General features: G+C 45.4%; 1 protein-coding gene across 1 annotated transcript; it reads left to right on the top strand.

The window, feature by feature from the left end:
• The first annotated feature begins 497 nt into the window (after window positions 1-497).
• NEK2 (NIMA related kinase 2) lies at window positions 498-13,678 on the top strand. The gene is made up of 8 exons (XM_004699867.2): window positions 498-593; window positions 3,119-3,336; window positions 3,682-3,922; window positions 6,179-6,261; window positions 7,352-7,478; window positions 8,917-9,136; window positions 11,750-11,875; window positions 12,896-13,678. The coding sequence occupies exons 1-8, from the start codon at window positions 498-500 to the stop codon at window positions 13,117-13,119; spliced, it is 1,335 nt and encodes a 444-aa protein (XP_004699924.1). The 3' UTR covers window positions 13,120-13,678.
• Window positions 13,679-14,549: the final 871 nt, after the last annotated feature.

Genomic DNA, 14,549 nt, shown 5'->3' with positions numbered 1-14,549 from the left:
GCGCTCTGAAGTCTTACGTGATTATCGAGTGGCAAAGGCCTGCCAGCTGCCGCTTTCTTTCCTTTGGCTGAAGGAGCCCTGAGGAAGAAAGATGAGGTTTTCTACTCCGGTTCAGTTAGTATCGGAAACCCACAGGACGTTCTTCTTTGCCCTACAGCCAGTCTAAACGGACTCTGTGCAGCGGGTTGGGTTTCCTTTGCTTTAGCTCCGCCCCCTCTCCCTTTCTTGGGAAGTTGAAATCTCACGTGGATACCGACGCCGACGCGGTTGCCTAGCAACGCACATTTCCCAAGCTGCCCAGGATGGTGTTGTGTTCCTCTTAGCCAATCAGAGCGCCGGAGCGACTCTACCGCCAGCCAATAGGCTACGAGCGATGGCCCGCGACGGTTAAACGGGGCCGAGGCCAGGTAGCCAGTGAGCGCGGCTGCGAACGTCTCTTGGTCTTCCGCCGCGTCCAAGGTCGGGGCAGCGTCCCGGCGGCCTGCAGGGGCCCGGTCATGCCGTCCCGGGCCGAGGACTACGAGGTGCTGCACACCATTGGCACGGGCTCCTATGGCCGCTGCCAGAAGATCCGGAGGAGGAGCGACGGGAAGGTAACCACCAGCCCCTTCCTCTGTCTCGCTCCCCGCCGCCGCCTCGGCCGCCCTGCGCCCCGAGAGGCAGTGAGCGGCCTGCGGTCTGAGGGCGCGGGGCCCGGAGCGGTCAGCCCGCTCCCCCGGTCTGCGTCGGAAGGGTCCTGCGTGGCGGAAAGCGGGGGGTGTGTGGGGAGAGGTTACGTTATCGTTTGCTCCCGAGAACAGCAATCAAACTCACTGCCATCGATTCAGTAGTGAGGGAGCCCAGGGACTGCGTAGACGTGCCCGCTGCGGATTTCGGGGGCTGCCAGTTTTGACAGGAGCAGCCTCCTCTTTCCCTTTCGAGTGATGGTGGGTTCGAGCGGGCTGGTAGCCCCAACGCTTAACCCATGAGATCACCAGGACTCCCTTTACCTTCGGTTTCTCAACCCGAGACTCGAACCCAACCCCCCACCCCCACCCCTCCACACCCCAATCAGTTCTTTCATCTTGAGCAAGGGCGTGCGTGTTGAGATAGGCTGAGCCGGTTTGGCTTTGGAACCCCAGGTCGTGCGCATTTTATTATGCTTTGTTTTCTTGAGCTGTTCTTTGAAGTTCACTGTCTGCTAGCGCGTTTCCTTCGTCATTTAAAAAAATAATTAAATCATTTTATTGGGGGCTTGTACAACTCTTAACACAATCCACACATGCATTCATTGTGTCAAGCAGTTTTGTACATTTGTTTCCCTCATCTTCAAAACATTTGTTTTCTACTTGAGCCCTTAGTCCCGTTCCCTACTCCTTCATGAACCCTTGATAATTTATAAATTATTATTATTTTGTCATATCTTACACTGTCTGACGTCTCCCTTCACCCCCTTCTCCAGTGTCTGTCCCCCAGGGAGGAGTTTATATGTAGATCCTTGTAATTTGTTCCCCCTTTCTCCCTCACCCTCCTTCCACCCTCCCAGGATCACCTGTCCTAGATTCCCTGTGTTGCCAGTTCCTATCTGTACCAGTGTATATCCTCTGGTCTAGCTGGATTTATAAGGTAGAATTTGGATCATGATAGTGGTGGGGAGGAAGCATTTAGGAACTAGAGGGAAATTGTATGTTTCATCATTGCTACACTGCACCCTGACTGGCTCATTTCCTCCATGTGACCCTTCTGCAAGGGATGTCCAATTGCCCACAGATAGGCCCTGGGCCCCCACTCTGCACTCCCCTCATTCACAATGCTATGTGTTTTAGTCTTTGATGGCTGATCCCTTCAACGCCCCGTGATGGGCTTTGTTGATTCTGAGTTAGATGGCTGCTTGTTTATCTTCAGGCCTATAGGACCCCAGACTCTTTATCTTTTGATAGGCAGGCACCATCAGCTTTCTTCGCCACATTTGCTTATATACCCGTTGTCTTCTGTGATCGTGCCAGGTAGGTGAGCATCTCAGGCTGCCGAATTGTTAGTACAAAGTGTTCTTGTGTGGAGGGAGTACTTGAGTAGAGGCCCACTGTCCATCTGTTTCCTTAATACTAAACCTATAAATATATGTTCATAGATCTATTTCCCCCTCATCGTATATAAATATATTTACATCTTTATATGCTTGTATTTAGATCTCTATAGATGCTCTTTGCCTCCTAGTCCTTTCCTCTATTTCTTTGTACTTTCCTTTTGTCCCACTACCAAGTTCAGCCTTCATTTGGGTTTCAGGAATTCCTCTTGGTTACATTGTCCTTGATGCAGCCTGCCAGACCTCCTACACCCTCCTTGCCACTGGTTTTGAACCACTTGTTTTCCTTCATCATTCTATTTACTGAAACTACTCTTTGTTTAAGATCCTTTCACAGCCTCTTCTGACATCCACTTTTATCTTTTCTTCTTTGCCTTTAAAATTTTTAATAATATTTTTAATTGACATCTTACACATTCCAGATATCCCTTCTCTTCCCATACAGTTCTGTTGCTCAGTCCCATCAGGTGGGGCACTTCCTTTTCTTTTGACTATATATAAAATATCTTATACCCCTTTCCCCTGATTTCCTTTATATATATATATATATCCTTATGTTCTTCAGATATCTGAAAGGGCAGAACCACAAGAATCTGGATTTTATCTGTTTTACAGTTAGAACTGAAAATGCACATATCAGGAATGTGGGGTTTATTGTATGGAGGTGACTTCACAGAAAGAAACAGTGATGAGTAAATGGCCTGGAGCAGGTGGATGGGCCTTTACTAAGGTCTCACCTACCTGGGAAAACTTGGTTGGTATTAACTAAGACTTTGCCCTTCTGTGCCCCAGCTTTGATTAAATAACTGTTTTGCAACTTCCCACTCAGTAACTTAGGATGGGGAGGCGGGCAGATCTCTCATAATATCAATTTCTGCTTAAAAATGATAGGCCAATTATGCCTTCAAACTCAGGGCTGCTTATATTTGTGGAACTCAAGTAAATGAAAATGACCTTGGCTGCAGGACTTATTTAATAGGGGGCTATTTTGGAACCTTCATTCTTTGTTTTGAATATAATGAGTTCATTTTGACCTTGGGATTCTTTTTTCAGGTATTAGTTTGGAAAGAACTTGACTATGGCTCCATGACGGAGGTTGAGAAACAAATGCTTGTTTCTGAAGTGAACTTGCTTCGTGAACTGAAACATCCAAACATTGTCCGCTACTATGACCGAATTATTGACCGGACCAACACAACACTGTATATTGTAATGGAATATTGTGAAGGAGGGGACCTGGCTAGTGTGATTACAAAGGGAACCAAGGAAAGGTAGCGTAATCTTTTCCATGCAAGCTGGAAATGTGCCTAGTTTCATTTTGGTTAAGTATTGTGTTTTCGGATCTGGGAGAGTACTAATTTTCTTTTTTATGTTTTATGGAGATGTATTTAAATTATTCGGGTTTGGAATAGAGTACTTTTTTTAGCCATATGAAGTAGTATACTTAATTGTTTGATGGGTCCACTGTATTTTAGAAAATCCCTGGTGAATCTGTTTATAGCCCATATTTAGCAAAATAACCATTTCTCTCCCTACTTGTATACAATTCCCATCATCACATCCTTGTCACAATTTTATTCGGAAGTCGTGAATTGTGTTAACTGCCTTGGTTTCAGGCAATACTTAGAGGAAGAGTTTGTTCTTCGAGTGATGACTCAGTTGACCCTGGCCCTGAAGGAGTGTCACAGACGAAGTGATGGTGGCCACACCGTGCTGCATCGGGACCTGAAGCCAGCCAACGTTTTCCTGGACGGCAAGCAAAACGTCAAACTCGGAGATTTCGGGCTGGCTAGAATATTGAACCATGATACGAGTTTTGCAAAAACATTTGTTGGAACCCCGTATTACATGTCTCCAGTAAGTATTGCCGAATTTGGGTATTCCTTTGACATCTTAATGCTAAGTATTCAACGGCAGGGACTTTGTGCCCATGTGTTTAGTATGTTCAACTGGGAGAGTGAATATTTTCTGTGAAGTTGATAGTTTACCAAATGGCCCACCAGACCCCGAAATGTCTTTCTGTCAGCACACTGGGTCCAGTGTCTATGGCGTGCCACCTTGAGCTGAGGTGACAAGGATGCATAGATTGCTGGAGCAGCGGAGGCCATTGGGAGACTCACTTGGAGTCACTTGTTTCAAATGCAGATCCCTGCGCCCCGAATGCACATCCAGAGTCGCAACCTCTGTGATGGTCCCTGGACTCAGCTGTTTAAAACCTTTCCATTTGAGAGTCGACGTTTTAACTAATTCTCTGTAGATGATGCAGGCATGGAGATTCACTCTAGATAGCCTGGGTTTCAGTGTTAACTTTTGTCCTGTCTTCTTGCGTTTTCCTTTAAATGCACCTGCAGTCACTCCCTTGTTCATGACCTCCATGATGGGGATGTACAAGGGATTGTCAAACATTTGTGGAACTGAAACCCGCTGGCTTTCTTCCCACCCATTGTTTGAAGCATATTGTTTCCAAAAATTCTCACCATTCTAAGGAGCACAGCTATGCATGTTTTTATAGGAATCATTTGTTTCCTTTTGATTATTCCCATGGAGTGTAACGTTCAAAATTAAATTACGGGGTAAAAGGTTCTAAATAGTTTGTGACTTTCTAAGGGTATTGCCTGTTGCTTTTAAGATACTTGAATCAAGAGCTTTATCACCAATGTGTTCACATAGGAAATCTGAGCAGATAAAGATGAGGGAATACTTATGCCCAATTTTTGAGTCACGTGCAATCTTTTCTAGGGCATTCCAGGATTAGTTATGTTAGTAGATCTGCCTTCAGAATAGGATTGTGTAAATGAATGATTATGTTTTTGACTAAGATTAGGCTAGAGCAATTTCATTTTCTCATTGGCTCAAATTCCAAATAGAAAGCTGGGGGTGGGGAGTGGGCGTGGTAACACAGGACGCTTATCTGCCAGTGGTTTTTGAAAAACTTGACACCTCCACAATTCTTTTGTTCCCTTTTCCTTCTGCCCTTGTAATTAGATCAGGTAAGGCTTTGACTGTTGGAAACGGTTGACTCACCTGTTGCACCTTAAAACATGTGGTGCCTGCCTGTGTGCCTCTGTTCAGAGACAACAGTTAAGACTGTTGTTCAGGAAGGACAGTGGAAGTAAATGGAAGGAAGGCAAACAATTAAAACAGTGAGGCTTACTTGATGATAGGGTTTCCATGACGGAGTAAGAGGAAATATGGGTGGAGATCCAAGTAGCCATTTCTGGAACCATTTGTATACAGACTAGATGTTTTGGGTATATTGGTGTACTTTCTGGCTATTAAAATGGAGTTTCTGCGCTATGAGTGTTTTGAAGGTAGACATTTTTCATGCTCACGTGTGTTTACCTGTGTGTAGCCTATGTTGTTGTTTTTGTTGTTGAGCAGTCAGTTCTGGCTCAGGGACCCGATGTACACCAGTAGGACACACCTCCGGGTCCTACACTGCATCACAATCTGTTCTTATATTTGAGACCATTGCTGTAGCCACTGTGAAAATCCATCATGTTGAAGGCCTGCCTGTTTTCCCCCTGCCCCACTACTTTACCAAGCATGATGTCTTTAAAAAAAAAAGTTTTATTATCATGTACTTCATGTATCATACAACTTAATTGTTCAGTCCTATTAAGGAGATTTTTGCAGTCAGCATCACAATCTGTTTCCGAGTAGTTTCTTCTTGTACTCATTGTTAGCACATGATCCCTTTTTAGGGACCAGTCTCCTGATAACATGTCGCTGAATTCTTAATAAAGGTCTGTGAATGCCTTGTATGTGACAGTTTGTTAGGCCAAGATCTTTGCCTTTTCTTCCATGATAAAGTTGAAGATTTTGATGCAAGCTGAGTCAGCCTTTTGTATTTGAAAATTTTTTACAGCTATATACCATATAATTATAGATATTGAATGTATTACATAAGTGATACTTGTATGATATATACTTTATATATAAAATAACTTAAATATCTGTGGGTGGGTGGAGGCACACACACAGCATGCATATATGTATCTATTGTTGAGTGAATATTATCAAATCTTGAGATTCTACTTTGTCTCCTTAATTTTGTCCATTTAAAATCAAAATATACTCCTAATCCTTTTTTATTCTCTTTCGACCCCATAGGAGCAAATGAATCGTATGTCCTACAATGAGAAGTCTGATATCTGGTCCCTGGGTTGTTTGCTGTATGAATTGTGTGCATTAATGTAAGTATGTTGAGAAATTCCTTTTCTTGGTGAAACAGTTTGTTCCTTTCACTGGCTTCCGCTCTCTGCGCACTCGTGCTAACGCAAGCCTGTTCAAGTCTGAAAGAGCAGGCAGACCTGGGGTTACAATTCAGGTGGGTGGACAGGCTTAAACAAGAAGTAAGTCATTTATTTACAAGTTAAACCTACAAAGGGGCTAAAAAAGCTTGTGGAAAAATTGTATCCTCTTTGAATTCCATTTCTCCTTGAACTTTGAAGCCCCCTCAAATAACGCTGAGGCTGGGTCTCGACTTCTTCAAGCTACTTGACTGGGTGGACACATCGCTGTCAGGCTGATGCTTCCTGCAGGAAGGAACACATGGGCCAGGTGCGTAGCTCAGAGCTGCTGCCAGGACAGGGAGGAGATGATTCAAAGACCCAGGGGAGGCCTTAGGAAAGAGCAGGGATTCCTCTCCTTTCTTCCCTGATAATGATTCTATACACCAGTAGCTCTCAACTGAGGTGTTAGAAAATTTAACAATGTCTGTGTACAGGGTAAATAGTAGGCTGCTAACTGCAAGGTCGGCGGTTCGTGCCACTTTTTCCTGCATAAGGGCTATTTGGACATTTATAATATCATTTGAGGGCCACACAAAATGATCAACTGAAAAATTAACCCGCTGTATTTGGCAGACATGTAATGAGCTCTCCCTGCTGTAAGGCCAGAACAGCTGCTCCTTAGTGAGGTGTGTGTTGTTCGCTGCTCTGTGGGGTCACTAGCAGTCGGAAGGGACTTGTTGACTGTAGGTTTTGGGGGACAGTTTTGGATGTCACGGCTAGGGAGTGCTACTGGCACCTTGGGGATCAGGCCACAGAGGCGTTAACCCTCCTACAGTGCACAGCATAATTCCCAATGACAACAGAAATTTCATGACCTCAATGCTGACAGTGCTTAGAAACAGTGACAACAGCGCTTAGAAACCTAGCTACAAGGGAGAAATCCCAGAAGTGGAAACAGATACACATGAGTGCTTACATCGTACTTTTGATTTGGTTTCTGTTACACATTTTCATTTTTTAAATTGTCTTTCTCTTCTAAAATTGTTTTAAGGCCTCCGTTTACAGCTTTCAACCAGAAAGAACTGGCTGGGAAGATCAGAGAAGGCAAATTCAGGCGAATTCCCTATCGATTCTCTGATGAATTGAATGACATTATTACGAGGATGTTGAATTTAAAGGTAAAGACTTAAACTACCTATTATCTGTTTCAGTTACAGTTTGGAGTGTATCTTCTCTTCTGTAGAATAATTCAATATGGCTCCGTAGTTAAATAGAACCTGTTAACTCAAGTCAAAACCAAGTCAAACCACTGCCATCGAGTTGGTTCCGGCTCAGCGACGCTCTGGGACAGAGCAGAACTGCCTCATAGGATCGCTACGGCTGTCATCGTTGTATTTAAATAACAAAGTTGAAAAGAAAGAAAATATTAGCAACTAGAACAAATTTAATATGGGTCAAAAGGGAGATCGTAAGATATGGCAAAAGACAACAAAATCAACAAAAGTACTATAAAAATAAGAAAAATCAAACATGGGGTCACAAGGTAATCTCTAGGGAGGCAAGCTCCTTATTTTCCTCCCACAGAGCGGCTGACAGGTCTAACCTGAGCACTGTAGCCACTGTGCCACCACAAGTGGGCCCTCGGCAAAGCTGGCAGATTGTACATCCTTGCTGGCTTACCTTCTGTGCTTCTCTTTACTTCTCCTCCCCTGCTCTGCCAGCTAACAGATGGTTGGTAGCAAGAAAAGATTGTAGAGCGGATCCAAATCCTCAGCTCCCCGGCCTTGCCTACCCCAGAGTGGCAAGTGGGTAAGAGAAAGGGCCAGAAATAAAACTTCCTGGCCTCCAGCTCTGAGTGTTGAGACACCAGAACACGGCAGTGTAAAAGGTGTGGAGGGGAAGGGCTTGAATAAAGAGATTGGTTATGTGGGAAAGATCTGACCAGGGGATGCGTGCGGAGATGTTTTGAGGGACCAGGCTCATGAAAAGGGGGAAATGCTAGGATCCTAAGGAAGGATGGAGGTGAAGTAACAGGATCGAAGGTCAGTGAGAAAGTTTCTTGCTGACTGCAGGGGAGAGACGTTAAGAGCAGTAACCATGGGTGGGGTAAACACTGAGGGTGTTGATAAGTAGGTTAAAATGTTGAATACAGAACTGATGATCTGAAATGTAAAACCCACCCACCTCATTGACCAAAAAGCCCGCACCAGCTTCTGGGCTTCCAGTGGCTGGTTTATTGGAAGTAGCTCGCCAGGCCTTTCTTCTAAGATGCGTACGGCTAGACTGGAACTTCCAGCCTTTCTTTCAGCAAGCCAAGTGTGTTCGTTAGCTGCGGGCACACGCAGGGATTCTTTCCCTAAGACAGTGCTCTGCTGAGCACCAGCATAAGATACCCGCCGGTGCTTCAGAGACAGCCTCCTCAGAAACGTCCAAAGGTTGGATCTAGTTGATCGTGTGGACCCGAACCCTGAGCTAAAGCCACCAGCAAATGTCTTTTTCCCATTCGTAAAGGCATCCCCTCTCTTGCCTTCATATGCACCTTTGAATATGACTGCTTTCTTGGGCGAGCATTCTGTTCTGAAATCTGGCAATAACACTGCATTTCCGCACCCCCAGGATTACCATCGACCTTCCGTGGAAGAAATTCTTGAGAACCCTTTGATAGCAGACTTGGTTACCGAAGAGCAGAGGAAAAATCCCGAGAGAAGAGGGCGGCGGTTGGGAGAGTCCCAGAAAGTGCCGGACTCCAGCCCGGCCATGAGCGAGCTGAAGCTGAAGGAGGTGCAGTTACAGGAGCGAGAGCGGGCCCTGCAAGCCCGAGAAGAGCGACTGGAGCGTAAGTGTTGAGCGGGGCGGACCCCGAGCAGCCCCGAGGGAGGGTGTTGGCCCACAGCGTCTTCTGTATGTTCTGAATGTTCTTCCAGGCCAGGCTTGTAAACATGTGAAACACCACCATTTCTTTCTCTGAGATGACGCTAGTTAGGCACTAGCTTTTTTATTTTGATGCCTCTTATAGCCATTGTACTGTGCTGTGGAGTTGCTTCTTTCTTCCTCCATCTAAAATACTCTAATTTTTTTCCATGAGAAAGGAAGGTCTTGGAATTTGCTGCCTCTATAATAAGAGCCGCTATGGTCCTGTGAGTGAGGTTAGATGTGGCCAGCGGATCCAGTGGAGGAAATAGGCTCAGGACAGTCTAGGCTTATAAATGATGCTCGGGTGGTTGCTCGCCGAGTAGGTGCAATTTTGTCTTAGGATCATTCAAAGTAACAATGGAGGGATGCTTCTCTTCTTACACCAGCAGTTCTCAACCTGTGGGCCGAGACCCCTTTGGGGGTCAGATGACCCTTTGACAGGGGTCAGTCGCCTAAGACCATCAAAAAACACATATTCCCGATGGTCTTAGGAACCAAGACACCACTCCTCTATCTGTCTCCAGGCGTGTCTGCCCACATACAGATAGGCCCACATATGAGTATCGTGTGTGAAGACCGTTACCCATGCTTCAAGACAAAATTTCATTTATTTGTAATTATAAATTAATATTTCACAATATATAATTACATATTGTTTTTGTGATTAATCACTATGCTTTAATGATGTTTAATTTGTAACAATGAAAATACATCCTGCATATCAGATATTTATATTACGATTCATAACAGTAGCAAAATTACAATTGTGAAATAGCAAAGAAATAATTTTATGCTTGGTGGTCAGCACAACATGAGGAACTATATTAAAGGGTTGTGGCATTAGGAAGGTTCAGAACCACTGTCTTAGGCCCAGGAGACTAGACTTTGTCTCGCTTGATTTTATTTCTGCGGCTTTAAGTCCAATGCAGACTTTGAATACATTTTATATATTGATTTAATATTTCGTTGTTTCAAGTATAATTTTACTTTGCAAAGTAGGTCCCCATTCAATAAGTCGCCATGACACTGGTTACAGTGTTCACAGTGTGTCAGTATTCTCGTTTCCATCCTGTTTGTCCTGTTTCCATTGATCTGGCTTCCCTTCTCAGCTTTGCTTTGGGATGAATGTTGACGATTTGGTTTAGTATGTAGTTGATGTTGACGGGAGCATATTACTCATGGCTCTTATAAGCCAATCTATTAGTTGACTGAAAGTTGATTTGTTAGTCGGGGTAGACTAGAGAAACAAATTCATAGACACTCATGTGTATAAGAAAGAGCTTTATATTCAATTGTATATTGAGAAAACATCCCAGCCCAGTCCAGATCAAGTCCATAAGTTCGATATTAGCCCTTCTGTCCGATACCAATCTATAAAGACTTCAGACTCACATAACAAATGCAATGGTGCCGAATGCAGGAAGATCACAGGCCAGTGGTGGAAAATCTTGTGGATCCAGTTGCAGCATCTCAGCCCTGAAAGGGGTCTCCACGTGGCTCCTTCAGCTCCAGGGCTCTAGAGTAGCTCCATGAGTCATGTCAGCAGGAATGTCTCACAGGCAGTGTCTGTGTGTCTTGCCTCCAGTGAGCTATGTATCTCCTTAGCACCTCCAAATGAGGTCATCAACTGGGACCTGATTGACAGGCTAGACTCTACCCCTTCACTCTTAAGCCTCAAGTTGACAACAGATTATGTAACTGCCACAGTTTACCTGCAAAAATAGTTTCAGTTTCATGTTTTAAAGGTATTTTAGGGCAGTAGCCTTGGGGTTGGTCTAATCTCGATCCGTCCAGAGGTCTGGCCTTTCTTTGGAAGTTTGTTCTAGATCTCTCTCCCATTCTATCCGGGATTTCCATTGTGTCCCTGGTCAGAACAGTAGTGATAGCTGGGTACCGTGTAGCTCTGGTCATTGATTAGAAGAGGCTGTGGTTGGGTGAATTATGTAAGTTCAAACAGTAATTGCTACCATGGTTTCTAGTTCACCCAAAACATAGGGGTAGATGTCTTAAAAAATGTCAGTCAAAACTGACTTTTGAGGGGCACTTCTGAGCTAGTCGAATTCATAGCACCTGAAACATGTGCATTCTGTGACTTCTGTTATGAAGACATAACAGTCTGGTCCAGACTTAAAGAACTGGCTCCCAACTGAGCTGTGGTTGTCTATTCTGTTGCGGGGCTTTCTTTCTCCCCGAAGAAGGGCTTTTGTCCTGTAGGGCCGGGCGAGGCCCTGAAAAAGAGCTGTGGGGTGGGGTGCCTTAGTGGAGAGCAGCGAGCGCTGTATTTTCTGTTTCCCGCACATGACCCTTGGTGGAAGCTGCCTCTGGCCAGGTGCTTAGGCCAGTCCTTTACAGGGAAGTGTGAGCAACATATGTGAACATTAAATGCAATGGTCAGCAATACCCTGAGAGTGAGCAATCTCCCGCCAAACACGACTGGCAATTCCCAGGCCGAGGCGATGAGAGAAGATGACCAAATGTAAATGAGTTTCTCCTGAGAGCCATTTGTTCATTTGCCTGCGTGCCTTCTTTGTGCCAGAGAAGGAACGGGAGATTTGTATCCGGGAGAGACTGGCAGAGGATAAGCTGGCGAGAGCGGAGAGTCTGGTGAAGAATTACAACCTGCTAAAGGAGCAGCAGCTCCTGGCTCTGGCAAGTAATCCAGGTACGAGAACCACCCAGTCACTGACCAAAGCCAAAAGTCATTCCAATGTCTCCTTTGCTTTGATTTACCCAATTAAGTGACGTGCAGACGATCTGCTAGAATTTTTTTTTTTTTTAATAAGAACAATAGTATGCATTCTAGATTTTGTTCCTTGGCTATATTACCACACCACTACATTTTGGGGCTCACGTTTTCAGCAAACATTCTAGCGGTGTAATTCTGCCTCGCCTCCACCTTCATGGACAGTGTGGGGACCAGCTTCCTGAGGAGCAGGCCGCCCCCTCCTCCAGTCACACTCTGCGGCTGTCCAGGCTGGGCTGTACTCTACCTGTGTTTGCTCTGCGCTCCTTAAGATCGTGGGAAGGCCAAGTATTGAACATGCTGCCTGTTGATTTCTTTAGGGCACAAATTATTGTGTAAAGTTTTTTTTGGTAAAACAAAACATAGCCCCTGACTTTTGGGACGTTAGTTTTGTTTTGTTTTTTAAAGAAGCTTGGTGATGCTGTGGATTAGGCTTTGCACAGTTAACTGGAGGGTCAGCCCATAAAGAATATGGTCTTAGAAACCCTGTAGAGCAGGGGTCCTCAAACTTTTTAAACAGGGGACCAGTTCACTGTCCCTCAGACCCATTGGAGGGCCCGACAATAGTTTAAAAAAAATAACTATGAACAGATTCCAATGCACACCGCACATATCTTACTTTGAAGTGAAAAAACAAACGGAGCAAAAACACCCAGCGGGCCGGATAAATATCCTTGGCGGGCGGCAGGTTTGAGGATGCCTGCTTTAGAGGGTGGCTCAGACTTTGAATCGATTCAAGGGCAGTTGAGGGGGTTGGTATTTTCCTTTCTGAGGGAATGATTTCTGCCAGCCTCACCCCCACCCCCTCAGCTTCTTCCCCAGAGGAAATAAAGCCAGGAGCCCTGGATGGTCAATCCGTGATTTTGGATGAGTATGTGCGTAAGGAATTGAGAACTCCTGCCCTAGTAACCCAACCCCCTTTTCTTTTTCAATCTAAAGACTTTGATCATACATCCTCGGTGATGAAGAAGAAAGTTCATTTCAGTGGAGAAAGTAAAGAGAACATCATGAGGAGGGAGAATTCAGAGAGTCTGTTGGCCTCAAAATCCAAGTGCAGAGACCTGAAGAAAAGGCTGCATGCTGCTCAGCTGCGCGCACAGGCCCTGTCTGACATTGAGAAAAACTACCACCTCAAAAGCAAGCAGATCCTGGGCATGCGCTAGCCTGGCGGCGATCCGAGCCTCTGTAGCCTCACACACTTGGTCCCGGAGCCGTGCCTCCCGCGCATGACAAGCACGCGCTTTGGAGTTGCCTTTGCTGTGCTTCAGCACCGATTGAGGAACGCTCCGTGTTCAGTTTTCCCTCCGCCAGTAGCTGAGAACGTAGGAAGGATTGACACTTCCTGGTCGGCCAGGCTTCTAATCTCATGTGCGGTTGCTGCTGGAGACAAGAGATGGCGCCTTCTCCCTCTTGAGAGGGAACGCATGTAAGTCCCGCCAAGGGCACCGACGGAGGAGTTTTCAAAGTCCAAGCTCACCGTTGTCAGGTGTAGATTTTAAGTCTGAGGTCTGAAAGGTTCTTGAGCTTCTTAGAAACCCTGGCTGGTTAATGTCCCACTGCTCAGCAATGCAAACCCATCACCTTTTCTGAAAGCGGGGCACTGTGATGCCCGCCTTATTTTGTGTTTCTTTTCACTCTGCTGAACCATGCGTGTTCAGTGGACTCTGTTTTAAATATGTGAGCTGGCTGGTGTGATATAAAGCGATTTTTCGTTTTCCTCTGTTTATGCCTCTTTCATTTATTGACCTCTTGGGGGTCAGGTGGGGAGGGAAGTATGTGTTAGATTCACAGGCAGTGAGAGGAGAGTGGGGGGTACATACCTGGGGCCCGTGCTTTCTTCCCCATCCTGTTGCCTCAGCAGTGCTCCCAATGGGGGCGGGGGGCGGTCTTACCTCCCTGGTGAGAGGGTAGTGTCAGGAGACACTTTAAAAAAAAAAAAAATTTTGTTGGGGGCTCATACAACTCGTATCACAATCCATCCATCCATCCAATATGTCAAGCACATATGTTGCCATCATCATTCTCAAAACATTTGCTTTCTACTTAAGCCCTTGGTATTATCAGCTCCTCATTTTTTCCCCTTCCTCCCTGCTCCCCTCACCCCCATGAACCCTTGATAATTTATAAATTATTATTTTGTCATATCTTCCCCCACTTCTCCACTGCAGGAGACACTTTTGATCAGGGTGCAGGACAGTCCCTGCCACCAAACCTCACTGGTACCAAGAGACACCTGGCCTAAGTTCCAGCTCGCAAGACTCCCCACCTTTCAGGAACCTTTGTGTTTCATTTAAAATATGAATTGGCAGTCCTTGCTGTGCCCATCACATTTTTCATCTTCTCTTGGGTAACGCTGCTCAGCAGCTTAAAGCCATGAGACAGGTTAGGAGGAGGGGAAACGGCTCCTGTCTGTGAGTCACTTTATTACACAGTGGCAGTGTAGTCGTGTCAAAGACAACACTATCCAAACTCCCTCGAGAAACTTGACTCTCACGATGCCTAGATGGCACATCCTCAAATTGAGAACCCCATTGGACCATTTTGACATGAGTGTTGAGTGTCACTCCTGGTAGGCGACATTTGTAGAGCCCAA

The sequence above is a fragment of the Echinops telfairi genome, unplaced genomic scaffold, assembly GCF_000313985.2.
Source record: "Echinops telfairi isolate 266 unplaced genomic scaffold, ASM31398v2 ScPeMD7_7424;HRSCAF=8462, whole genome shotgun sequence".
NCBI lineage: Eukaryota > Metazoa > Chordata > Mammalia > Afrosoricida > Tenrecidae > Echinops > Echinops telfairi.
Note: the sequence above shows the minus strand (reverse complement) of the source record. Positions and strands in the feature narration are given on the sequence as shown.

Bases quoted from the DNA above. Each gene is read 5' to 3' on its own strand.
- NEK2 (XM_004699867.2), top strand. From the start codon at position 498: ATGCCGTCCCGGGCCGAGGACTACGAGGTGCTGCACACCATTGGCACG. The intron at 594-3,118 runs GTAACCACCAGC...TTCTTTTTTCAG, and splicing joins GGAGGAGGAGCGACGGGAAG to GTATTAGTTTGGAAAGAACT. The intron at 7,479-8,916 runs GTAAAGACTTAA...CCGCACCCCCAG, and splicing joins CGAGGATGTTGAATTTAAAG to GATTACCATCGACCTTCCGT.